The sequence below is a fragment of the Mixophyes fleayi genome, chromosome 1 (genome assembly GCF_038048845.1).
Source record: "Mixophyes fleayi isolate aMixFle1 chromosome 1, aMixFle1.hap1, whole genome shotgun sequence".
Classification (NCBI taxonomy): Eukaryota; Metazoa; Chordata; class Amphibia; order Anura; family Limnodynastidae; genus Mixophyes; species Mixophyes fleayi.
The window spans coordinates 148364533-148392487 of NC_134402.1; the positions used below are offsets into that span (position 1 = coordinate 148364533).

General features: G+C 38.0%; 1 protein-coding gene across 2 annotated transcripts in view; it reads left to right on the forward strand.

Annotated features, from left to right (window-relative positions):
• The window catches only part of UNC5C (unc-5 netrin receptor C), a 270066-nt gene that overhangs the window by 203825 nt on the left and 38286 nt on the right, over positions 1 to 27955 (forward strand). Inside the window, exons 6-9 of one of the 2 annotated variants that reach the window (XM_075201521.1) lie at positions 7238 to 7418; positions 8608 to 8775; positions 9371 to 9535; positions 27608 to 27673. In XM_075201521.1, coding sequence (XP_075057622.1) covers positions 7238 to 7418; positions 8608 to 8775; positions 9371 to 9535; positions 27608 to 27673 — 580 coding nt within the window. The remainder of the gene's footprint in view (positions 1 to 7237; positions 7419 to 8607; positions 8776 to 9370; positions 9536 to 27607; positions 27674 to 27955) is intronic. The other variant, XM_075201530.1, reaches the window with a different exon arrangement.

Consider the following 27955-nt stretch of genomic DNA (forward strand, 5'->3'; position numbering starts at 1 on the left):
AGTACGAGCATAGAAGAGGCCCTCTCTGCTCATTTCAGAGGTATCACCAGACCGTTACCCAGGTATTACTAAGGAGCCAAGTGATGCTCTATTCTGTCCCTGCGTCGTACCCAGGGTATCCATCAGGGGGTTAAGGGGATACTGGTGTATGGCGCTCAGGCTCACCAGGGGCCCACGGCCGCGACTTACCAGGGGGCCCTCTGTTCACTGATGAGCTGTCCTCCATTTCATACCTGCTGCTGCCACGAGCCTGGCTATCACTGTGACAGCAGGCAGCTGTCAAACGCGATGGCAGAGGAATGATCACTCCGCGCCTGCGATCATGTGATCCGCCCCCTCTACTTGTCAGCTGATTGTGTGACCTGATATCACACTGATGTTCCTGCCGCTGCTGTAGGAAGCAGGAGCAGAGAAGCTGCAGGAATCAACATCTAGATAGTAAACTTCTATTTTCTTTTCATCGATCAGTTAATTTTTCTACTGATCAATTTCTTTCCTCCTTTCTCTCCATGCTTCCAATTATTTGTCCTACTTTATGAAAGTGTAAGTGGAGGATATCTATGAAAATACTGACACCTGAATATTATTCAGTGTATATACACTGTAATACTTACCTACAGTACATATTGATGGCATGCCTGTTTTAGAGAATGCCAGCTATTCCAGTAGGGAAAATGAATGAAACACTATTGGGCAAATTCAATTACCTCCGGAACAGAACCGAAGGGAAATCCGCATTGTTGCTGTACCATATTACCTGATGTAAAGCGCAGTCACACGTAGCTGCGATGTCCGTGGTTAATTGAATAAATCCTATTAGATATATATGACTATATATCAATACGTGACTCTTTAACCAATCTTATACTAACATGTCACCAAGGGTGTTTTGATGTATTGCTGACAGAATAACTGAGGTGTGGAGAGTAGTCATACCATTTTGTTGTTTCTCACAAGTATCTGAAGCCTTCATATCCAAACAAACTGCCCTGATAACAAAGCATTTGGTAATATATTTATTTAGCTTTTTTAAGGTCCGTTTGCTCTAGTACAGGGGTCCAGGTGTCGGCCATCTATTTCTATCAGTGCGCCAGCAAAAATCTCTTCAAGCCCAGGTGTGCAATATATAAATGTGTGTATACATATATATATATATATTAAAGTGTTCTGGTATACACTGGCGGGTGGCCCTGCCTGTTGTATTTGTACTGGGCCCCACCATTTCTGATGTCAGCCCTGACCTTACCCCTCATTTATGTTGGTGAATGACCTGCAGACCAATGCTAGGTTAGGCTCAGCTGTCTAGATTTAAAATGAACCAGTGGAGAAGGTCAGGAAGAGTGATGTATTGTAAAGTAGGTGCCATTAGGGAGTACACAGAGGTCAATGCTTATGTTATATACACTGTATATCAGTTTATAGGTTGCTAGAGTACCTGAGTATGAATCATCCAGACACGTGCCTATATCTATATGCACAATTTACTGTTTACCTAGACTGATGAGTTTGTTTAAGCCTTATAGCAAGTCTAGGCTTTAATATTGTGGTTGTACTGTGCAGACACCACATGGTGACACAATGCAGATGCAAATGGATTACTTACCCATTTTGCAGTCTATTTGCCCCCTGGCCATAAATGTTTTCTGTATCGGAAGGCTGTTATACCCAGTAGAGAGCGTCCCTTCACCAATCAGTGTGTTCTGAATGATGAATGGCCAGTGCTACCCACTAATCAGAATGATGAGAGCTGTCCACTGGGTATGACTGCTTTCTGGCAAAATCTCTAGTAGAAGCCAAGATACTCAGCAGATGGTTCCGTTCCAGCATTCTGATTGGTGGATAGCTCGGGCCATTCACCAGTCTGTGTTTTTAGGCCCTTTCGAAATTCTGATTGGTGAATGACTAACTCTATCCACTAATCAGTGTGCTGTAAGGCATTCGTGGACTATGACAACAGTTAAATTGTCTGCTGGGATGGGTATAGAAATTTTTATGGACTGTTCGTTCCTGCTTTCAGCACGCTGATTTGTATACTAGCATTATTATTATTTTGTTGTTGTTTCGTTTTTTGGCCACATACATATGGTTTATTAATTATATTTCTTAGCTATATAACTAAGCTGTGATACTTTAGTAGTGATCTTATAATCTCCCTTGTGGCTTCACACTTAAACTTCAATGACTGTGTACTTCTGAGGTAAGTTTTTTGTTAAATAAAATTACTCTTGCATGAAATGACTAAGTAAGAAGCAGTCTATAAAATACTTAAGATACATTGCAATAGCGCAATAAAAACTGAAACAATGTTTTTTTTTCTTTAATAAAAATAAATATATAATAAATAACAGTGTTGGGAATACTGGTGGGAATTCATCTGGCAGGTAAAATCCAAGTAACAAGCATTACAAACCTATTGTGTAAAGTGTTGATGCCATTATCACTCGTTAATGGTCATTTAAGTGACTGTCTGGGAACAGGTGATAATGGATATCACACTGAAATGGAATCCACTACATTGCTGGTATTTGATGCCATCCCCAAGAGGCTCAAGGTGCCAATTCAGCTCAGTGTTCAGTGAGAAGGCGCTCCCTCTAAAGTCAAAGTATTGAAATTATTTATGCATAAACAGGTTTTTTTGGAAACTGTACCATGGTTTACTCACGCACAGTGTCTGAAATGCAGTTTGTCTTCATATACCATTCAGTTGATTTCCTAGTAACTTCTGCAGATAAAGGCATCAAGTTACATGGGCACAGTGCCATTTCAGCATTAATCTGCCAGTGAGCCTATTCGTGCTGTATTTGTTATTGCATCTCACTGTTAGCTCTATGATTTTTTTTTATTTGGCAAGAGAAAACTCTTAGAACACCTTGCTTCAACACTATCCAAGTAAATAACACTTTTCAGTAATCAAGATAGCTAGTGCCTTCGGAATAATAACTAATGCAATTTGGTTTTGATGGCAATTAGAGCTGGCTGCTTTTTTTTATAACTTTATTGGTCAAATTGAAGAGGACATCCACAGAGAGAAAAGTGTAGCAACAAGTGCCATCTCTGTGTTGCATGAAGAACTGTTTCAATTAACATTAATGTAGAAAATGAAATTCTGTAATTACTCATACAAATCCTACAGGTCTCTGTTTCTAAACATGGGGTGCCTGCCAAAAGTGTTCAACTTCAAGATGACATTAGCTTGGCGTGGTTGACTTTACATCCGATAATTACTCTGCAATAGCTTCTCTCATTCATATAATCACTTGTTTGATTAATGTGCTCTGTTCTCATTTATTTATGTAATGAAATTCCACATAGCATTTTCAGTTTTCTCGTCTTGTTTCAGTGCAGTGATTGTACGTCATGTCCTAGGGCAGCTTAGGGCCGCTGTAGATGCTTTTGTGAGTAGCTGTCTTATTCTCTCCTCTTAGATGCTGATAGTTACTTATGCTTATATAACACTTCATTTTCGTGGCATGTGGCAGTTTTCCTTTGTTAATTGGAACAAATGTGCCAATTATGGAGATTCATCTCTTGATACCAATCAATGAATAATTAGACATAACACATCTGTCTCTGAATGGAGGAAGGAGGTGAAAACAGAAAAATGTACTTGGAACCACTGTGAGAAATTTGTGCTTCTGTACCCATCATTTGCCAGACAAACACACTGGGTTCTGTTCATCCCACGTATTTTGATGAATTTAATGAGAATCTCTTCTTTTTCAATCTCTGTTTGATTTTTAAAAACTACTTGTATATAAGGTATAGGGAAGTTATAAGGCAAAAAAACTTATAAGGCATGCTTTGTATAGATATTTTATTGAGTAAAGCTTGGGTAGAGAGAATAAGCAATGTGCCGAACTTACCAACCATCTATAGTGTCATGCCACATTCTGTACATATGTATCGCCTTTACCTACATAACTCAACGTTTATGGCACATGTTTCACCAAGAAGTAGGATGCTGTAGATACAGTAAACAATCTGTTGGAGCTAACAGTAGCACGTTGCATTGCTGTGCACATATTGTATATTTTGGGCTGTTAGTCGCAGCCTATGATAAGTGTTGTGCACTCCCTACTACAGCCACTGGTTGAAGAGTGCTTCCTACTGCAATCACTGATTGATAAGAACGGTGGGCTTGATTCGTTACGGATCTTAACTTCAGAAACTTCTTATTTCAGTCTCCTAGACAAAACCATGTTACAATGCAAGGGGTGCAAATTAGTATTCTGTTTTGCACATAAGTTAAATACTGACTGTTTTTTCATGTAGCACACAAATATCAACTTTAAATTTCAGTGTACAAATAAGCTATGAAGTATTTCAGTCCAAGAGACTGAAATAAGAAGTTTCTTAAGTTAAGATCCTTAATGAATCAGGCCCGGTGTTTTGGTCCACAGAGATACTGGACAGGGCAGGAAAGTAGTCTGGTGGTCATCTCTGCTGCCGCAAATTGTGCTGCCTAATATAAGATTCTCACATTACCTCATGATAGGGACTGCTCTGTAGAAAGCATAAGAGGGTATTTTTCCATACAATCCCAACTCATATACATTACATCAAGTTATGTCTTTGTCTTTTACAAAGTGTATAACTTGTTTTCTGTCATTCCTGATTTCAGTTTGCATAGTTTTGTTTGACTCTATAGATTGTAAAGTAAGTAATTTGTTATATAGGAAGCAGCATATAAAATGGACATTCTTGCATGTAAAATACATTAAAGGATCATTCATGTGTTTCTTGCAAGAAAATGGGTAAAACGCATGAAATATATGCTATGCTTTACATGTGTTTTAGGAATGCATTGTTAACCTGTTTTCCATGTCCGTTCATACATTGTTCTTTTGCCTATAAAAAAAAAACTATATGTGCATTACCACGTGGAAAATAGGCCATGTCACTTTCTAATATTTTTAATATGGCATTAAAATTTTAGATCATAATGGTGGGAACAAGTCCTTACCATACCATCAAAACTATGTTGCAAATACAAACTTTACACCTGCTCTGGACTTGCAGGGTGTGACAGACTATGTCTCGGAGGTGGCTTTGAATGTCATCATCACAGTGGCGGATCCAGGGGGGGGGGGGGCTTGCTGCCGGCGGCTGCACACTATGTGCAGGTCCGTTCGGCAGAGAGAGTCCTGCCCAACTGCTCTGATTGACACAATCAGAGCAGCCGGGCAGGACTCTCTCCCTAACTCTCTCTGCCGAACAGACCTACACATAGTATGCAGCCGTCGGCAGCCTTAGGTGTCAAAAAGGTGGCGGGGCTAAATCGCCCCCGGTACAATTAAGTTCTGGATCCGCCCCTGCATCATCATCATCTTTTCTTTGTAAGGAGCTACAAACACCGCAGCGCTCGATAGACAATATCTAGAGACGTCCCTTTTCAGTTTTTAACAATACCATTTTATGGTACCAATCATTTACTTATATTACCTTCAAATCAGATATTTCCTCACCAAAACAATTACAGATGTAGATTCTTTCCTACTTCCACTCTTTATGTAATAGCAAGTCATCTCTATCTATGTGTGGCTATCAGCTAAATTCTGAATTTAGACACCCGTTTATGGTCAAATGGCCATATATAGCCATGATCTCCAGATGTTCCTGATGAGAAAGACATGGGATAATCTGGGTTACTGCAGACAGGGCCTGTGATGACCCAGCAGAGATGTTAGCAAACTATTTCCTCAGGCTTCCTCTTCTGAAAATGTGAGAGGATTGTTTAATGTCTGGTCATCCTGCCCAATCACTGGGGAAATCTAGAATGAGGTTGGCAGAGTATTTTCTCTTAGACCTTGGCCATCCATACTATAATGGCCCACAGTAGCACTCATACACAAAGTTGTATCAGAGCCGTGGAGGTTATCTGATTATCAGTCAGTAGCTCCTAAACAAATCCTACAGATGTGAATGGCGTGGCTGCTGTGGTTGGAAATTGTGGCGGCGCAGTTAGCTCCACACAACGTAAGCCCATATTTTTGTTTTCTACCCACTTTCCTCCAGAGCCTATTGTATGTATTTTTGTATTACCCAGATACTGAACATATTTGTGATTGCAATATGAAAAAAAGCATTTACTGCAACTGTAGTGCTATAAAAAGTATTTCATTTTTTTGGCCCTTGATCTTTACTTGCCACGGCTTGAATTAGCTATTGTAGATTATTGTTCTAATGTTGCTACAATGGATCAACATTCTGGGCTAGATTTACTAAGCTGCGGGTTTGAAAAAGTGGGGATGTTGCCTATAGCAACCAATCAGATTCTAGCTGTCATTTTGTAGAAAGTACTAAATAAATGAAAGCTAGAATCTGATTGGTTGCTATAGGTAACATCCCCACTTTTTCAAACCCGCAGTTTAGTAAATATACCCCCCTGTGTCTGTACATTACACACATACTGAAAAAGAAATAACATTTATTAAAATTTTTGCCAATGGTGCCGCCATCTTGTCCCACTGACCCATCCACTTACCTGTATAAATGTGTGAAAAATAGGCTCACGACTTCACTAATCATTTCTATCATACAAGAGCTTGGACTCTACAGTATGTGGGTTTTTATGCACCGTTTATTGTCACCATTCATTTATAGGTGACAGCTCCAGTTTGGATTTGTTACAGAGTTTTATTTACTTTATTTCAGAGATGTGGTTTGAGGAAGTGCATTATGTGAAGTAGATATAAAAACTGAATGAATGTTCTCATTAGACAAGTGAACAAGTTTGCTTCTTGTTTTTCACTTTAAAATAATAGTTTAATATACTGCTAATACTAAAACATTCTATTTAGGCAGCAATTTAAATAACTAGAAACTTTGCAGATAGCAGGCTATCTGTCACAACTCAGCAGACAATACATAAAATTAACCAAATTGTGGAAGGAACAGATATTTATTTATGACACAGGAGCTCCGTATCTGTTTGTTATGCCTCTATTTGTGCTGCTAGTATCAATCTGCTGCCTGACATTGGGTTATTATTAATGGCTTATGACATGACTGAAGGAGTCATTTATGGATTTCTGCTCACCAGTGCATTCTTGGCCACCGTACTGAGCGGAGAGCTGTTCAGCTCTGCAATTACATGCACAGTGATCATTAAATTGTTTCCAAAATATAATATTCTTGCAAAGTGAAAAATGTGCAATAAAACTGCTTCAATTACCGAGATAAGACTTGATGTAAACGCCAGGAAGGCAATAATACATTCGAATGCATTCTTTTATAGGTGGAATGGCTGAAAAACGAGGATATCATTGATCCTGTTGAAGATCGGAATTTTTACATCACAATTGATCATAACCTTATTATCAAACAAGCAAGACTTTCAGACACTGCCAATTATACCTGTGTTGCCAAAAACATTGTGGCCAAAAGAAGAAGCACTACAGCAACAGTAATTGTATATGGTAAGGCATTGATACATTTATAAAAGGATTACACTGGTCTGGACCTAACGTAGACAAGAAATACAGCGTGGACTACAATAGTTGCCCCACTAACGGTCATTTATGAACCACAAAAATTGCATGGGTGCATAGCACGTTTACTTTTGAACAATTGCCTCTAATTGTCCACCTCGCACATAAGCAGGAGCATGTGACTTCACCTAGAAATGTTCTTTCTTGTGTAAAATGCACCTGGAAGATGTTAAAAGCCTCCCAATAAAAGCATTGGCCGAGGTCCGGTTTTCACTACCCCCGACAACATGCCATAAAGGCTTTTGGTATGGAAAATAGACTCTCCAGCTGCCCCCAAACCAGGCAATATCTCTATAACTGTAACTCCTCCACCCCTTGACTCTCATTATCATATCTCAATACACCAAACAATCTCATTATTTCATGTGGTCATAAAAATGAGACGCACAAGTGCATGTTACCTGTATTTAGTTATGAATGTACCTAAATTGTCAACCTCTCCACTGGGTCTTCATTGCACATGTGCCAGACTGTCATAATCTCAAAAGTGGCCCAAGCTCTGCTGTTCTGACAGAAGAGCGGGGGCCTTGGCCGAGTGACCTGACATTGCAGAGTCCCCTTCCGCTCTGTGCCTTGCTGCGGCTGCACCCACTGCAATGAGAGTAGTTCCACTGCTTGTCCAAGGTTGAAAAAAACGTGCACATGGGACTTTATCAGGGGATGCAGGTCCTATGATAGTTCCACCTTTGTGTGCAGTGCTGCATTACAACTCCAACACACTGTTCTAATACACTGACTTACTGCACTAAAATTCATTCATAATTGAACAAAGGCCATTTCTTTGTTAATGCTTCTCACTTATTGGACTATAACATAGAAACACACACATCCCGTAAATAATAAGATATGCACCTATCTAAAACACACGCACGCATTGTACAAGAAAACACTACATTAACATAAAGAGAACCACATCCACTCCCCACTTTACTTTTTTCCAAAACTTTCAAGACAGTGATTTATTTATTTTTTAGTTACACATTCATATAGCTGGATCACTTATGCTGTGAAAAAAATGTATAATAGAGACCTCATTTGTTTGTAAACCACACACATATGTTGATACTACATGATATTTATTAGTATATAATAATATTTGAATCTTGGCTGTTTCTAGTAAATGGTGGCTGGTCAACATGGACCGAGTGGTCTGTGTGCAGCAATCGGTGTGGGAAAGGTTTCCAGAAGCGTACAAGAATGTGTACGAATCCTGTGCCACTCAACGGTGGATCTGTCTGTGATGGACAAAGTGTTCAGAAGATAAGCTGCACCACACTGTGTCCAGGTAATATCAAATGTCCGCCACATGATTGTTAAAGCCAGTCTCACCTGTCTATTGCCTTATTTCACTGAAGGGACTTGGTGAAAACCCTAATTATTACAAAAACAATTACATGATTGTAACTTCTATAAGGAGGCTTTAACTTGTTGTAGACTTTATTAGACATTACCAGCAATTAGCCAGTGGTAACAGAATAACAGATAGAGCAACCTACAAAGTGACCATAACATAGAGTATATGAGCAGTGATACCATATAAAACATATCTTTAAACTATGGAGTTTTATCAATTTTAGGGACATATTCAATTGTTGGCGGTTTCCGCCGCGGAAAAAGTATTACCGTTATTACGGTAATACTAAGCCGGATTTCAGCTCGCAGCTCCCTGAGCTGCGAGCTGAAATCCAGATGGAAAAGTACCGTAATAACGGTATTTACGCGCACTATTACCGTAATGACGGTAATAGTGCGTGGGGCGCATTACTTTGGGCTGTAATGCCAACAATTGAATATGCTCCTTAGACTATTTGTAACTTCACACAGCATGTGGAATATGATATATATATTTTTCTCATGGCAATTTTCTTAACCTTTCTTAGAGGATGGTGAATGGACAGGATGGAGCAAGTGGTCAACTTGTGGGACAGAGTGCACACATTGGCGCCGCAGGGACTGTGCAAACCCTCCACCAAGAAATGGAGGGAAAGACTGTGAGGGCCCTGTTCTACAGTCCAAGAACTGCACTGATGGATTATGTATGCAAAGTAAGGACAACTGATAAATACTAGCGGCATGCTTTGCTTGTTCTCTGCTAATACCATAGATCCTTCTTAATCTCTGGATTTTTGGTTTTCCTTGTTTGAAATCCTTTTGTGTATTTGTGTTTGCACTGTGCTATTTACTAGAGTATTTATTTATTTCAAGTAAAAATTATGTCTTCTTGGTTTTACCTGACCAATGAGACAAATATACATTATTGACTGGAATGCTTTCGTCCACCATGGGATATATAGTGTTTAGATAACAACAGTGGCTGTTGAAGAACTTGTTAAAAGTAATAATATCAGTCATAGTTCTGATTCATAGAGACAGACATTCTGCTGAGATATGTCAGCTTGCAGAACACGCTAGGACGTGTAGTCAGGTGCATTTGTGGAGCTGTTGCTGTTGCTGTGTGTAGACTAGAAGCTGACCAGTTAGTGATCAGTACAAACATATATATCTGTCCAGTGCTGCTACAACTATAAGTGTGTCATTTGCTTGAAAGATTGAGATTTGGAGCATTTTATACTCGTGAGACACCTGTTCTCTACTAAGTATACAAAATGTGCTCACTCATACATGGCCTCATGTAGAGTTGACTGCAATTTCCATCTAAAATGTAGACATAAATTACATCCCAAAATAAATACATTACACAGGTATGTTGAGCTAGATGCATCTTAGCTGATGATAATCACTGTCAGAACATAACTTACACTAGGGATCGAGCTCCCGCAAGCTTCCTGTCTCCTGACCAGTGCGCGTCTGAGTCTCAGGCTACATAAGTAGCGTTTACGCCAATAAGCCCATATATATTGCCTCCGCTTCCATGCCCCCTTCTTCGTAAGTGCAAGATGTGTCTTTATAAGGGAGCACCCATATCTCTTGTTTTGTGGGCATGTGCTCATCATCATCATCATTTATTTATATAGCGCCACTAATTCCGCAGCGCTGTACAGAGAACTCATTCACATCAGTCCCTGCCCCATTGGAGCTTACAGTCTAAATTCCCTAATATAGACACACACTCACACACATACACAGACAGACAGACAGAGAGGGCTGACGTATAAAGCGCATTATGTGCAGCATACCGCATTGTGTGCAAGATTCTACATAACCCCCCACAATGTGGTTTCCAATTATCTATTATCAATGTCACATTTCAGTGCTTAGACTTATTCCAGCAGTACAAACATATATGCAACTGTTTCTTTAATAAACCATTATTATTTAATAAACACATTTTTTACCTAGATTTTGTTAAATGGCAGAATGTTACAATCTACGGCTGTCGCTTTTTTTTCCCTTCTTTTCTGGCAGCTTTTCTTCCTTGCGGGAGTTATTATACACTATAATTCAGTAAATGCAATATAACACATATAGGGATCACTATTTATGGAAATAGGATATTATACATAAGATGTATTTTCCAGATTTGCCTGTTCCATTGAATGCATTTACATGACATGAGCTCAGGAGAGATTCCTATTACCATCATTCTTTTATAAAAGTCTGTAACACAGAATTCCGTAATGAAAAAACACAGTTGAGTATTGACATTCTTAGCCTTAGGGTGCTTCCAGCTCCTTAGTGTCTGAGTTTAATGGTAATATTTTAATGGTTTCCTATATACAAGTCAAAAATGTATAATCCTGCTCTATGATCCATCACTGCTGAGAAGATTGATTTGTCATGCTTTATAGCTTTGTCTGAAGCTAACAAGTTGCTTCGTTTTCCCTCTGTCTTTATTTTTTTCTCATCTCTCTATTTCTGGGTGCTGTCATTAGTTTTGTCACTTTTATATAATAATTTCAGCATTTCATATTTACTGGGATACTGAAGGGGCTAAAGTGTGATTATCTAAAATAGCTCACAGCGGATTGCACACATTGTTGTGTTCACATTAAAGGACAGAATAAAGCCATTTGTGCAGGTTTGCAGGGTGAGTTGTATTGACATTATTTTACAGGTTTATTCTGTAATAAAAGCTTTTATAGAAGCAGCATTGCTGATAGATGGCAATGAAAATCCACTGATTTGAACGCCAGTGTCCTGGAATAAGGTGTACAATATATGTGTTAAATTAGCACATTGGGCTCTCTAAGCTCTATGGCCGGGTATCTCTTGCTATGGCTTCCCCATGCCAAGCATGAGGAAGTCTATTTAACAAGGACAGTGGGAGTATTTGTACCCCCGTTGTCCTCCTATCACTGATGCCATCTCAGGATGTCAATAGCAAGGGAGAATACTTGAAGGAAGGCTTTATTTATTTATTTAAATAATTGCGAAATGTGACGGTAAAGGGCAGTGATAGGAAGTTGTCTATCATTGCGATAAGCAACAATAGAAAACTAGTCCTATCACTGTTTAATAATAAATAGGCCCCTAAATAAGTTCTGTAGATACTCTCTATGGACCTCATTTAGAGTCGGACGCAAAGTCTGTTTTAGGCCATCTAACCAAAAAACACTATCACGCATGTGCAGAAAGCACCAAATCTGCCTGCGTCTTGGACGCAATTAACACTTGCGACAGCTTGCGACTCACTACGAGAGAATGGGAGAAATTCGGAATTGTAAATACATGTAAATACATCCTAGTCACAGTGAGGCGCAGACACAACACACGTCAAAACAGGGCTAAAGCTCTGCGGCAGGAATTAGGTGGCGCAAGCGTTAGCTAGCTGCAGGAACTGCTCGCAGCTCAATAGGGTATTAAGAGTGGGACGCAACTGGGGTTGCTTGCCACTCGTAATACCCTACCAAGCTGCGGCACACTCCCACTCCTACACTTCTTAAACTGACTTTGCGTCTGACTCTAAATGAGGTCCTATATGTATATATAAGATCGCTCAATCAAATGTATAGGTAGCAACAGTAACTCAAAAGGGAAGAAAACACAGAACCCCCAGCACTCAGCTACTACCAGCAAAAAGTGCCTGTCGGAGGTGTTTGGGGGGTATCGCCTGGTAAGTTTTGCTGTCTCACTGAACTATGAAAGTGGCACATAGCTTAACATTTATTTGTAATAAATGCAAATGAGATTACAGCATTATTAAGCAGTTTTAGCGATTGACTTTTGCTGGTAGCACCTGTGTTGCGGGATTCTGTATGTTTATACACAAATAGTCATTAAATTGTGACATTAAATATGACTGTACAATTGTCCTTTTATAACTGATAACATTGACATTGTCCATATACCAGTATAGCTTAACATAATAATAATGATTAGCATGTTAAAGAACTGCTGATGTTCTGATGTTTCCAACTTTACAGTTAGACAGGTTTTTAGGCACCATGCCTTTCAAATATGTACAGTAATTGGTTGTTTAGAGACTACATAACAATCTTGTGCTACTTGTTCATTGTTTCAGTATATAAAAGCAAGTCTGGGGACTAATTTCTCCATACTCTAGAATTAGCCATGTTTGTTTAATTGCACAGCATGTAAATTATGCCTGTGTGAGCTATTATTTTCATATCTGCATAGATAGAAAATCCAGCAGGAAAAACAAATTTTCATTTGCCCTGTTACAATTTCTTATTTATTGATCTCATTTTCTTAAACTTCTCCTGACAGTAGTGGTTCAGATGCAGAGGGAACTAACATTCATTTTCATACAGACTACATAAATGCAATTGTAAAGGTTTAATTGGATTATTGTCGCATTTATGCCCCTCGATTAGTGCATCCATCACTTACTTCAGTAACATCCCCATGATGGATCAATATGATCTTCATCGGGATGTGTATATGCCGCAACAAATCCACAATCCATAGAAATATTGATTTCTGTTTGAATAAAAATGGTGAAGTATTCACTGTCTTAAGTAATTACAGTATGTTACACATACAGCCGTAGATTCTGTCTAATGCTCACCGTGGTATTTCTGCTAGAGCTCAGCTGTCACATTTATTCAAACTGATGTTCTCTCTGGCAAACACTCTACTAAGCAGGAGTTCATATCTTCTTAGGTTGCTGCAGAGTTGAGTCATTAAATCTGGGACTTCTATATGGAAGGGAGTAGATTGACTTAGGCAACAATAAACTCTGACAGGATACTATTCTCTTCAGATAAACTCTTGAACGGATTCTAGTATACCTATTAAAATCTGCTAGAGCCTAGTCTTTTAAATTGCAAATATTTAGCTCAAAGGCCTGTGGGTTTATTTTTTTCTTTCCCTAGGTTTACTTTAGATAGAATCCCTTCTTATAAAATAGCTTAGCCATCTCTGAGCATACAACTCATTTGACAGAGATAAGGTAAAAAAATAACGTTTTCAGGAAGGAATGTGAAACAAAAATAAACAATAAATAACTCTACAAATAAATGATGGACTGTAATGCTTTATTACTGTAAAAACAACACAAATCAGGACAAAAATATGGTGTACAGTTTTGTGCACCTGCCTACAAAAAAGATATAAGGGTACTTGGAGGGTTACAAATACATGGGACATGTTTGTTTTGGGAAAAAAATAGGCGCCTTAGAAGTGATGTAATTATTATGTAAAAATATATCCAAGGTCAGATTTTTCTGATGAACTTTTCATACCCAGGACGACAAGGGACCATCCGTAGCATCAGTAAGAAAGACAATTTAAACATCAGCATAGAAAAAGGTTCTTCACTGTATGGGTAGTAAAACTATGGAATTATTTGCCAGTGGATGTAAAGAGGGGCAATTCTTTACATGGATTTAAAAGTGGATTTCATGCGTTTCTTACAAGAAATGGTTTCTATTTCCACAACTAATTTTGGGTGATTGATCCAGGTGACTTAATCTGATGGCCGTTTATTGGCCAAGTAAGAATTGTTTTTCGTCACTGTCTGACAGTCTCCAGAACTACTGTGAGCACACAAGCACATAAATGCTTTCATAAGAAATAAAACAGGAATCCAGCTAAGAGTAAACTAGTAAAATTAGTCGTTTGTATAATTAACATGAAATCACCAGCTTTAAAAAGCATATCCTATCAACTCTGGTGTTTGTCAATGCCAGTAAGGGTCAAGACGTATAACTGCATCAGAGAGAAAGAGTGGAATTTATTCTGCTACCCACTAAGGCAATCATTATGATAAATACAATGAAAGGAGCTATAAAATTGTTGTAGGTAGCAGAAGTACACGGGAAATGAAAACTATTAGCTAATGTGATGTGGATGACTGCGGAATTAATTTTAATTGATGTTAATAATGTTACTGGATCTATGTGAATGTGATTGACTTCAGGTAATGAGAGTGATCTTTCTGTGTGAAGTACTTTTTTTGCATTCTCAGTTTTGATGTTCCCAATTAATCAAATCTCGTTCTAAATACATCTGTTCAGCTCCTGCAAGATCTTGTAACTGTCACATATATGAATATTTCTGTGTCATAATTAACAGAATTCTGAAGTATGCATTTTATATTTATCTGCAGAGTCACATAGTTAAAGGTCCCTGGCGCATCAAAGATGCACCACTATTGCCAATTTAGTAGATATGAGCGACTTTCTGTAACTGAGTTGTTGTAAGACTGTTGTGTGTGAGATATCATCACAGAGTGCTCTTGATATAGAAAACCTCCTGAGGGCTTGATCAAGGGTTTAAGTCGCCCTAGGTTAATACCATATTTGCCAACCTTTTTATACTTCTTTCAGGGAGATCCCAGGCAGGGGGCGTGGTTTGAGGATGGGAGGGGAGGGGCGCGGTGAATCGCGTCATTTTGGACCCCCCCCACGACAAAATTATGTTTTTGTCGCAGGGCGGGGCCAAAATGACGCAATTCACAGCGAATCGCGTCATTTTGACAGCATGATGCTGTTTGCGGCATATTTGGCTGCTCTCCAGGGAGTCGGGAGACCTACCCGAATTTCGGGAGTCTACAAGCGTATGGTTAATACGCTTGTAGCGCCCCCTCGCCTTCCATGCCAGGCTAATATGCGGAAGGTAAAAATTAACCTGTACCTAATTTAAAATCCGGCTTTCATTTTTGATGTTGTATTTAAACTTACTACATACCAGAGTTATTGTCCTCTATTATTTGGACTTAATAGTATTAAAGGAACGAAATATAGGGAGTTCTGATAAGTTCCATAGCTTCCATAGCCCATACCTTTAGAAGATGTCTAGACATGCATAGTCACATACATAGTTCCATAGTGGATGCAGATGAAGGTAAATAAAACTCTATGAAACAAGGTGTCATTCACTGTAAATGGCAAAAAAATCCTTTATTACCTCATATTGACAACAGAAATCTCCCTTGATCAACATACTATTATGTTACTAGTTCCAGCAGCTCTGTGTGCTCTGTTTTGTTAGGGAAATGTCCATTGTCTATGTGTCTGCATGTACTAGTTCTTGTGGCAGTGCATTCTACAGTGTCACAGCTTTCACAGTAAAGATCTCTTTTCATCAAGGGAGATGACATTTATTTTCGTCCAGCCACAAAGGGTGGCCTTATGTCCTATCTGGGGACCTAAAACTGAACAAGTTGCCAAAGAATATTGAGCATGGGCTATTAATATATTTTTTACAGTTGTTGTGAGAGTGCAGTGTGAAGATGCCACTGAAGGATAGGCTTGATATAGAAAGTCTAGCTACTGCAAGATAATAGAACAGGAAGTTAAAACATTTGGGGGTATATTTACTAAACTGCGGGTTTGAAATAGTGGAGATGTTGCCTATAGCAACCAATCAGATTCTAGCTGTCATTTTGTAGAATATACTAACTAAATGATAACTGGAATCTGATTGGTTGCTATAGGCAACATCTCCACTTTTTCAAACCTGCAGTTTGGGCAACTTGGTCTTCATGAAACCAAACACCGCCAAATATAATGTTACTATTTTGCACAGACCAATATCGCTTCAAAATACATTGCATCAACATAGTTTACCCAGTGGTTGAAGTGGAAATTTGGAAGTGGTGGTTTGATAAATGTAACAGGAATGTAAGTGAATGGTATTTGATAGTACTACAATGAAGCCAGTAGGAGAGTTGGCGGTATGGCATACCACCGTATACACCACATTATGACCACTGGATTTACCTCAATAATGTTTATTAAGTAATAAAAACCCAATCCATTTTATTACTTACTTCTCCAATTGAAATATTCAGCCATTTTTCAGATAAATAAGCTAATTTAATATGTAGCTGGTTTCGTTTTGACTGATAATTTCACCCACTTGGGGAATGCTTCGGTACACCAAGGCCACCATTTCCAGTATTGGCAACAATGTAGATTCTCTTGGCTAATGGAATACATTTTGCTTAGTTTATAACCCAACATCAAGTAAGTTAGAAAACACAGTATACTTTTCATACTGATTTTTATCTTAATACTAGTTCTGCTCTATGCCGTTATGAGATGCATATTCGTTTTAAATTCATATGCCCAAAATGATGATGCAACTATTTGAAAACCTTAATCTTTATTTGTTCTGTTACCTTTCTATTGGAAACCACTGGGAGGATATCAGGATCTCTGCAGCACTAAAGGTTATCTGCTTTATAGTGTACAGCAACAATTTCTGAGAGTTCAGTCCAGTGTATGTTCAGACTCATTAATCTCCAGCGTATGAAGAGGTTAAAAACAACTTCAAAATACGTTGCAGTTCCATCAGAAAAAGTTGTAACAATTGGTCTGCTAATCTACCAATGTAACACCAAGAGCTTATTGGAAACATTTACATGGTTTGATGGTATTATTCACTAGGTTTATCCTGGGCGGAATCATTTTTGTACCTTGAATTTCTGCATGTAAGATGAATTCACAGTGTACATTGAGAGATTTTATTTTTTGCCTGTTCACACATCACAGTTGTTGTGTGCTGCAGTCAAGCAGAGAATGAATTTGGAACTGTGTATTAAGAGAGTTTGGAATTAACTTCAGAATTCCACACTGAATACTCTGGGGTTCCCTGAACGTGTTGGCCCACTTATTGCTGCCTTGGGAAAACTGGAATTTCTTTTATTATATTGAATTGTTATTATTATACATACTCATTATAGTTTTTTTGTAGTAACTCATATGTAAGCCATATATATTCCCAGTTATTTTATTCATCTCCCTTGATCACTTTACCACCTTTCTCTGAAATATTTTGTATACTATTCCAGCTTCGTAGTGTAATTATCACACTCATCTAACAAAGAAAGTAATAGGATGTTGCCGCTTTATTGGTAATCGGCATTGCAATCCCAATCCAGTGCCTGCATATAGGAAGAGAAGGTTTGCACGTGGTCCATAGTTTGAATCTGTCTGTACCAACACCCATAGCAAAGATATATTAGTTGTGTTTGTACTTGTTTATGTGTTTAACAAATCATCAGCAAAAAAATAATGAATGCACTACATATTTCCAATTTTGGTATGGCAAAATAGAGAAAATCTTCCAGACTGAAAATTACATAAAACATCTTAAAAATCTGTAAGAGAGATAAAAAGGAAACCAAAGTTTGGCTTTAGAGATTACACAATCCAGACATGTATTGCTCTACTATCAAGAGCAATATATAAAAATATATATATCTGCCACACTAACGCCACCCATTTCAACTCATTGGCACTGAGTACTTACTCAGACAACCCTACTTGTACCCTTGCATGCTCTAGAATTATATATAGAACAATGGATGGCTAAAGTACACACGCAGAATATTATTGCAATTCAGAACTGTTGCGATGCTGTTAGTGTCAAATTTAGAGCTTGTCCTGTCCTATGTCATTATAAATAAGTAGTTGTGGACCACGTGTGTCCAAGCTCCTCTCTCTAGCACACCATCATTGTGGTGTAACTAAACAGTTTTACGCTCCTGTGCATCCTTTATCGACTTTTTTCTCCCAGCATTTACCAAATCACTTATGGCATTTATCATTATATTATGTAGCTCCAGATGTACACTGTATGATATATACCATTGTACAACATATAGTACACCTCATGCCCAACATATAATTCAACTCTTTGGCTAACATATGATAAAGCCTTGAACCCTGGATTTTAATCAACCCTATTTAGAGTATAGTACCAGTATATAGCCTCATGTCCAGCATATAGTATTTCTGTATGTCATCTCCAGTATATAGTATATTACAGCTGAACACCCAGTATTTTATAAAGCCCAATGTCAAGCATATAGTACTGCCTTATGTCATGTCCAGAATATAGTATATTACAGCTGAACACCCAGTATTTTATATAGCCCAATGTCAAGCATATAGTACTGCCTTATGTCATGTCCAGAATATAGTATATTACAGCTGAACACCCAGTATTTTATATAGCCCAATGTCCAGCATATAGTACTGCCTTATGTCATGTCCAGAATATAGTATATTAAAGCTCAACTCCCAGTATTTTATATAGCCCAATGTCCAGCATATAGAACTGCCTTATGTCATGTCCAGAATATAGTATATTACAGCTGAACATTCAGTATTTTATATAGCTCCATGTCCAGCATATAATACTGCCTTATGTCATGTCCAGAATATAGTATATTACAGCTGAACAATCAGTATTTTATATAGCTCCATGTCCAGCATATAATACTGCCTTATGTCATGTCTAGAATATAGTATATTACAGCTGAAAACCCAGTATTTTATATAACCTCATGTCTAGATTATGGTGCTGACCCATGTCAGGTCCAGTATATATTATATTAAAAGCTGAATTATAGCCTCATGCCTAGATTATGGTGCTGCCTTATGTACAGTATATATAGCATTACAGCCCCATGTTTAGTAAATAGTGTTACACCATGTTTCATCTAACCCTGGGGTCACAGCATAGTGCAACTTTGGCCCTAAGCTCAGTCGCAAATGCAACGGATGCACCTCCTATCCATCTTGGCACATTTAGTGCTGCCCTGGGGAGGATGATATATATTTTTTAATTATGCTGAACTGTTGATACCATACATTCTCAATATAACATTTTGTCAGATCTCATATGCATCAAACCATCCCTTTTCTTGATTATTTTGCTATTCAGTTAGTGTTTTCTTAAGTAAAAAGTCTGTTTAAAATATGACTCCTAAAAGAGAATTTCTATATAAAACATACTTTTGGAAACTGAAGGCTATATTCCATCCATGCCTGTCAGATACAGCTTAATGATAATTAGCGTACCTTTTTTGAGGTATGGTAGCCCATTAAAATGTGTGTTCGTTAGTTCAATAATAAATGATTAAAAGATGTTTTATCGTTCAATCAATTAAAAGCTTAGACAAAGCATTTGCTAAAGAACATACTGTATATTAACTCACTATATGCAATTCAGTAATAAGACAGCCAACTATTTCTGTGAACTTTTAAAGTGAAACATAGACCTATCCAAACCATTAAAGTAAGCATCAAATATGATGCTGATGGTTAGTATATAAGCCACAAATGTAATATATAAGACTGTAAACTTTAAACTAACTATTTTCCCACTAAATTGATCATCACAACACTTCTAAACCTGTGTAAATAAGTAGTTATATATGAACCACAGTATTTGAAACATAACATTAAGTACTTTTTATTAAATAGCATAATATCGCATTGTTTTCTTTAATTCACCAAATAAACATTTGCTTGTTTGACTGTGTTAAAAATGAAATAAAAATGCATTTTTTACCTTGCCATTACTGATTACTAAGTAGATAGCTAGATAGATAGATAGATAAATAGATAGACAGATAAACAGACATATAGTTCAATTGAACCCAGGTTGCATAATGAAATCTCATAGTGGCTGTCTAGTTATATGGAAGAATGACCAATAATGACTCATATATTCTGAACGATTTTGATAGTTATTTAGTTTTTATCACATATTATTGTCATTTGCTCAGCCTTCACACATGAGTTATTTTATTGATGTTTTTGCATTACAGATGTATAATTTGCCTTCAAGTTTTAGAGCATTGCTTTCAAACATCTGTTAGTTACAAATTCTGCTATTTCTACTTTAACATTTACATTTTCAAACTACAATAACTGTAGAGTATTTGAACAACTGTCATGATGTTTGTTAAAAATATATCAAGCTATATATCATTGAATGTGCACTCTAATGAAATGATAACAAGCAAAGCATTCATGATTTACTATGAAGAATGCAAGTTGAATGTATAAACTTTGCTTGATATATAGGTGCAGCTGACAACATAGTTGTTGTACACCAGTTTGATGGTATCCTCACATTATTTTTCTTTGCTGATGGGAATCCTACTCCTTCTTACTGTTAAATCTCTGTTTGTGGCTTCCACATTCCTTCATTCTGTTCCCCACATCATGACTCTGTCCCTGTCATATATAGCCCAGCCATCAGTAATATAATCACAAGTGAACAGGTCACTGCCTACCACAAGAGTCTTCACGTGTTCCAGTGCACATTCCAATGATCTGATTGGTTACAGCTTGTTCTGTCCCCGCCCACTTCGAGGACATCCTAAATGAGCAGGAGCTGAAGTCTAAATACAAGGTAGTGCTCAGACCTTAGTCAAATGTACCATAAAAATACATTTGAAAAAAATATGCCCTGCAAGGAAACCAATAGCTTATATCATATTACAAATGTGCTTGTATATATGTAAGGCTTACATCTAATGGCTGCATGGCTTTCTTTTTTTTTCTTGTTGTCATAGAGGACAGTGTTGTGCATATCTGTAAAGAGTTTTAGCTGGACTTGAAGGCAGTATAGTTTTGCAATGCATGAAAAAGACAGACAGACAGACAGAGATAGATTGTCATTTCACACATCAATTAAATGATCTAGGGCCTGATTCATTAAGGATCTTAATTTAAGAAACTTCTTATTTCAGTCTCCTGGACAAAACCATGTTACAATGCAAGGGGTGCAAATCAGTATTCTATTTTGCACATAAGTTAAATACTAACTGTTTTTTCATGTAGCACACACATACTTGATAGCTTATTTGTACACTAAAATTTAAAGTTGATATTTGTGTGCTACATGAAAAAACAGTCAGTATTTAACTTATGTGCAAAACCGAATACTAATTTGCACCCTTTGCATTGTAACATGGTTTTATCCAGGAGACTGAAATAAGAAGTTTCTTAAGTTAAGATCCTTAATGAATCAGGCCCCTAGTCAATAAAATGTGTTGGTGTCAAAGTGGTCATCATTACTTATTATTGTGGATATGACATGAGACACTTAAATAGCATAATATCTGAATATATATTTTTGGAATTTCAGGAATGTATTTCTTGCAATATGGTATAAGACACAGAGTGTGATGAGCATAGAACATAGGATGGAACCCCATTACCTATTGCTGAGTGTAATGTGACAACATTTCCCTGACTTCCTTATCACAGGAAGGCCAACTGCCACATTTTTATATAATTAACAGGAGCCAATTAGCATTTCAGTTTGTCATGTTCCTGGTAGTTAGGCGACTGACAACCTTGTCAGTACTTGTAAGAATTTGATAAAAGGTGCACAAAGGAATAATTATGAATCTCAATATTCTAACATGAAGATGACCATGGCCCTTTTTGTTCAAATATATGATTAAGGCACTCCCCTGCCTCAATTATCATGTACTTATCATGTGTAAATTAATGAATTAATTATGGATACGATCACGGTATATATTGCTTTGATGATTAAACATATATTTTTACAGCCACAGTAAAGATACTGACACATTTAATAAGAGTATAATCATGGTTAGCCTTAAGCTGAGATGAACGGATATATCTGCTATGATTATCTAGTGATGAGCAGTGCTTCTTTGCATTAAACATCATGTTAATATTCTAAAATTGATTTCAACTGGACCTTGAGATCAAACTGATGTATCTCTCTTTGCACTTGAGTGACTGAACCTCAGAGGCTACAATTATTATATATTTTTTTGTAACTCTTTATTTTTCAGGTTAGATTAATAAATCAACACATATTAGAAAGTGAATATACTCAATTTTTGCAAATAAAATATAATATACCCACCTTTAACAAGAGTAGGCTTGAGTCTGAATCTTGTAACATGGGGACAAAGAAACAAAAATAGGTGTGGTGGGGTGGGGATGGGGTATGGTAGACATAGGGGGATACAGGTCTAAAAATCAACCTATGGAAGATCAAGACCAAAGGGACAATAACCAAGTGACTTAAGGTGAGCAATCATGTGACATTGGACAGTAAATATGAAAAATACAGAATTGAAACATAAAGAAGAGGGTGATGGTGACTAATCATTGAGTATGGCCCTTGTGAGTGTGGGAGTACATAGGTTATTAATATAGAGCTTCCATGTCCCCTGTTGTGAAGTCAGCATGTGATTTTTCTCCATGGCCAGAATATACGATTCCAGGTATAGTTTTAGAGTTTGAGAGTTGTATGGGGTAATGGGTTTTTCCAATTCTTTGCCAACACTCTTTTGGCCAAAAAGATGGGATGTTAGTTTCTTAGAGTGTTTTCTGGGGGATGATATTGATATCCTTTGAGATTGATGCTTCAAATTTATTGTTTAGAAGGTCAAGTACTGTGTGCTAGTAAGGAGCAATTACACAACAGGACCACCAAATGTGGAGGTATGTAGCCCTGTGACCACAGCTTCTCCAGCAAGAGGGGGTATAGTAGGAATCATCCTAGCCAATTATTTAAAGTGTTTTAAGTGTATTTTGCTTAGCATATGCCTTGTGCAGACACATGTTAATGTAAGCACTTAACACCCATTTTTAAAGACTATTAAATGTGCTGATAGTACAAAACATAATGTAAGCAGATGGACTTGTACACTCACTTTTTGACAAGCAATCGCATTGCATCAAGTTTGACGTTGCCTGCAGCGTTCAGAATTATTAACACTCAGTAAAATACCATGGAGTATTTTGGGTACACTTATTAAGTGTTCAGTGGACTATGCTGCAAGGAACCTTTGCAATACAGTAATGAGCACTGTTAAACCAATAGCAAAGTTAGTTTTGTAAAAATTTCAAACTAGCTTTGTTTTTTAGCACATTTGTGTACCAGCCCTCACTTTAGAAAACAATAAAATATTAAGATAGGACTGTAAGCATATAGTTATTAATTTATAATAGCCTGTTTGTACCAGTGGCGGATCCAGGGGGGGACGATCGGGACGATCGCCCCCCCTACCAGGGGCTTGCTGCCGACAGCTGCACACTGTGCAGGTCAGTTCAGCAGTGACAGTGTGCTGCCCGGCTGCTCTGATTGTGTTTTAAAAAAGGATCAGCGGACTCAGATTCCTGGAATCCGAGCCCCCCCGTACATCGCGGATCCGAGTCAGATCCGAGCACTGTCCGGGTATTCCCGCCGATTCCGAAACTTAAAACGAGGCTCTGAGTCATAATCCCGCTGTCGGATCTCGCGATACTCGGAACCTTGAAATTCCCCGCTTGCCGCCGCCATCTTCACTCGGGCATTGATCAGGGAAGAGGGAGGGTTTGCTAGGTGGTGCTCTGTCCTGCTATTTCTCGTGCTGTGCTGTGCTGTGCTCTGTCCTGCTGAGTCCAGTGGTGCTTTTGCCAGTGCTCTGTCCTGCTGAGTCCAGTGGTGCTTTTGTTCTGTGCTCTGTCCTGCTGAGTCCAGTGGTGCTTTGGCCAGTGCTCTGTCCTGCTGAGTCCAGTGGTGCATCAGTCCAGTGCCCTGTCCTTGCTGAGTCCAGCGGTGCTTTTGTCCTGTGCTTTGTTCTGCGAGGTGCATATTTATTTTTAAAGTATTAAAAATTCTTCCATAAAAAGAAAAAAAAAAGAAAAATTCTACAAAAATCCTTTTAAAAAAATATTTAAAAAAAAAATCAAAAAAGTCATTGCTGAGTCCAGTGGTGCATCAGTCCAGTGCTCTGTCCTTGCTGAGTCCAGTGGTGCATCAGTCCAGTGCTCTGTCCTTGCTTGGTCCAGTGGTGCATCAGTCCAGTGCTCTGTCCTGCTGAGTCCAGTGGTGCTTTTGCCAGTGCTCTGTCCTTGCTGAGTCCAGCGGTGCTTTTGTCCTGTGCTTTGTTCTGCTAAGTGCATATTTATTTTAAAAGTATTAAAAATTCTTCCATAAAAAGAAAAAAAAAAGAAAAATTCTACAAAAATCCTTTTAAAAAAATATAAAAAACAAAAACAAAAAAGTCATTGCTGAGTCCAGTGGTGCATCAGTCCAGTGCTCTGTCCTTCCTGAGTCCAGTGGTGCATCAGTCCAGAAACTGAGGAAAATAATCTCTCAGTGGCTTAACCCACTTAGACTCTCCTGGGGATTTGTGGTGTCAGACAACGCCAGTAACATTGTGCGGGCATTACATATGTGCAATTTCCTTTGTGGCTCCATTATCCCAATTAAAAGGATTTTTACCTGTTGGTGTAATGATGTTATAAACACTACACTTGAAAGCTTGAGCCTTTAAATGAAAAAGTCACTCTTCATTGCAAGAAGATTTGCAACAGGGACAGTTTTTTTGTTCACAAAGTCAACAAATAACACTTCGACGCTGTTTGTCTTTGACATACTTGATGGGATCTCAATGATGAATGCTCTGTACCATGGTCGTCAAAAACAAGAGGTAGTGACGCGCTCGAACTACACCCTCTATATGCTGCAGAGGATGTAGGAGCAGCCATATGTGCAGTGGAATTCAGACCAGTTGAGGGTGATATATTGTGGCCCCGGTACCAAATTGGGTACCGGGGCCACTCCACTACGCAGTCCACATAGATGCGTATCAGATATTAAACTACATTCACTGTTGCTGCTGTACCCAAAAATAGGTACTGCAATTCCAAACTACGTTCACTGTTGCTGATGTACCAAAAAATAGGTACTGCAATTCCAAACTACGTTCACTGTTGCTGCTGTACCAAAAAATAGGTACTGCTATTTCAAAATACGTTCACTGTTGCTGCTGTACCAAAAAATCAAATATTGTACCTAAAATCAATATTGTGAGGTGTGAGGTGTTCCGAATAGACTGGAAATTAGTGGAAGTGATTGCTATTGAATGTTATTGAGGTTAATAATAGCGTAGGAGTGAAAAATAAACAAAAAACTTGATTTTAAACCTTTTTATGCTTTTTTAAAAATAAATCAGAACCCAAAACCCTAAATCAGAACCAAAACCTTTCATCTGGTGTTTTGGCAAAACAAATCAGAACCCAAAACCTCTAGCTAATCAGAACCCAAAACCCAAAACACTAAAAGTGCCCGGTGCACACCCCTAGTTTTAAACACAATCAGAGCAGCGGGACAGCACACTGCCACTGCTGAACGGACCTGCACATACTGTGCAGCCGCTGGCAGCCTTAGACATCAGAAAGGGGCGGGGCCTAAATCGCCCCCCCCCCCCCCCCCCCCCCCCCCCCCCCCCTAAAATCGCCCCGGGTAGGACAAATGTCTAGATCCGCCCCTGGTTTGTACAATAACTTTCGCAGCATAATACATACTTAAGAATATGGAACAGAGACAGATGTGGGAGTAGCTACACCACTGTGACATCTGCCACAATAATATAACAAACACTTACCAATAATCATAACAAATATATTTCTCAGATTCAGGTAAAACGTTATCACAGTTGCTAGGTAATACCTTAAGGTTATCCTCAGTGACAAACACTAGAGATTGGTGAACACTCCAAAATGTTACTTTTTTACTATTGTTGGGGATCTTTTGCAAATCAGCTGTCTACTTTTTGTCTTGTGACACTTAGTTATATTTCATGTACCCATGGTAAATTCTGGCTAAACTCACCCCTTGGTGAAAACACATAAAGTGTAATAACTTTTGATTTCCTCTCTTATTCCTCACTACTTGCTCAATTCTTACGGGTTCAACGTTGATGAAATTACCTGTCTTTCATCCTCGCTTCAGCAGATGAAATGACTGTACAAGTTGTTATAGACCATTGTCAGCCACAGCTTGTTCCCTACTGCCTTACCGTATTAGCCTTTGATGTTCGAGATAATTCAAAATGTTCCCATTGGGCACAGGAAAAAAGATCCAGCCGTGACAGATAAAATGGCGAGCCTCTGTCTCTGTAAAGATTACACTTTTCTATTTTAGTAATGTTTTCCAAGGACTACAAACGCCCAGAATTACTTGTAACTTCGTTGTCAAAAATTGTCTAAAATGATGCCAAATATCAAGGCAACTTGTCAAGTTACTGCTCTGCATCTCTGTTGTCACATTGCACTTTACCATAGGAAAAGCTATCCTAAATAGTGAGAATTGTATTTTTATTGATTAGATAATCTTTGTTTTGCTTCCAAATTGCATCAGTTAACAAGGGTTTTGTCAAAGCTCCTCTACAAAGTATTCAAATTAAATCAGTCATATTCCAGGGATCTTTCCAAAACATGCACTAGATATTTCTATCTCATCATAGCTTGGAGTAAATAAACATACCAAAGAGAGAGAAGTCATCTTGTCACATGCATTCATATTTCATTAAGCACAATCTCTGGCTATACAATCAGATTTATTTAGAACATCCTTAGGTTTGACTGCTTTTGTTGTGTCTTAAGTCACTGATAACGGGGCAGCTTTAAGATAAGAACCAGGCTATAGCAGACACGCTGCCAATGTTCATTTACAGATAATGGATGAATATGTTGAGGCAGCTAAAAATCTCCAAGATAGATTTGCTCTGTAGAGCCACGTAAGATCAGCCACGTCATTCTTTCTCTTTCAGCAGTAACCTAGTACTCTACTAAAGAGCAAATCAAAGTCTGAGCACACTTTTTTTACAACTGAAGCACATTGCAAATAAAAAGCGAAGGGATTTTTCCATATGCAAATGACTTTTGATGTCTGAAATAAAATAGATCCATTAGCGTTTATGTTCAACAGAAGAAAGAATTTAAGCGTTCCACAGTTAGTGAGTTGAGACACAATTTGGCTCTGAAATCCAGTCTGCTCAGTAATAATTGCAGAGAGAGCTGTCAAGCAGACAAAAGACCCACATTTACAAACTCTCTACACTGTTTGCCTTTTAATTAAACCACTTTTATTTCCATGATTATTTTCATTATTTTACATTTGTTCATTTCATTCACATTTTTGTTTCCTTTTCTGTTTTTTTTTTTTTCTGTTTCTTTTCTTTTTTTAAGGCCCGATTTTCCCTCTTTCACCCAGAACCAATGAGCAGAAAACACAGAAAGAATATGGATATCCTTGTAAGTTTTTGTTTTATTTTTGTTTTATATTCTTGTGATGAATTGTTATAAATCTCTGTTTATAGACTCTTCTTAACTAAAGCAAAGTGTTATAAAAAGTGTCTGCATTTGATTGAATAAGTATTCAGAGGATATATGAAAATGTGCGTAAAACAGCTTTGCAATTTCTTCTTGTTTCTGAATTTCCTGTAAATAGATTTTATTTTCTTAAGTGGCAAATATTATTCTTCAGCTCTTTCTGCTCATAAGGAATAACATATGTCAAAGACAATCAGTCTAGCA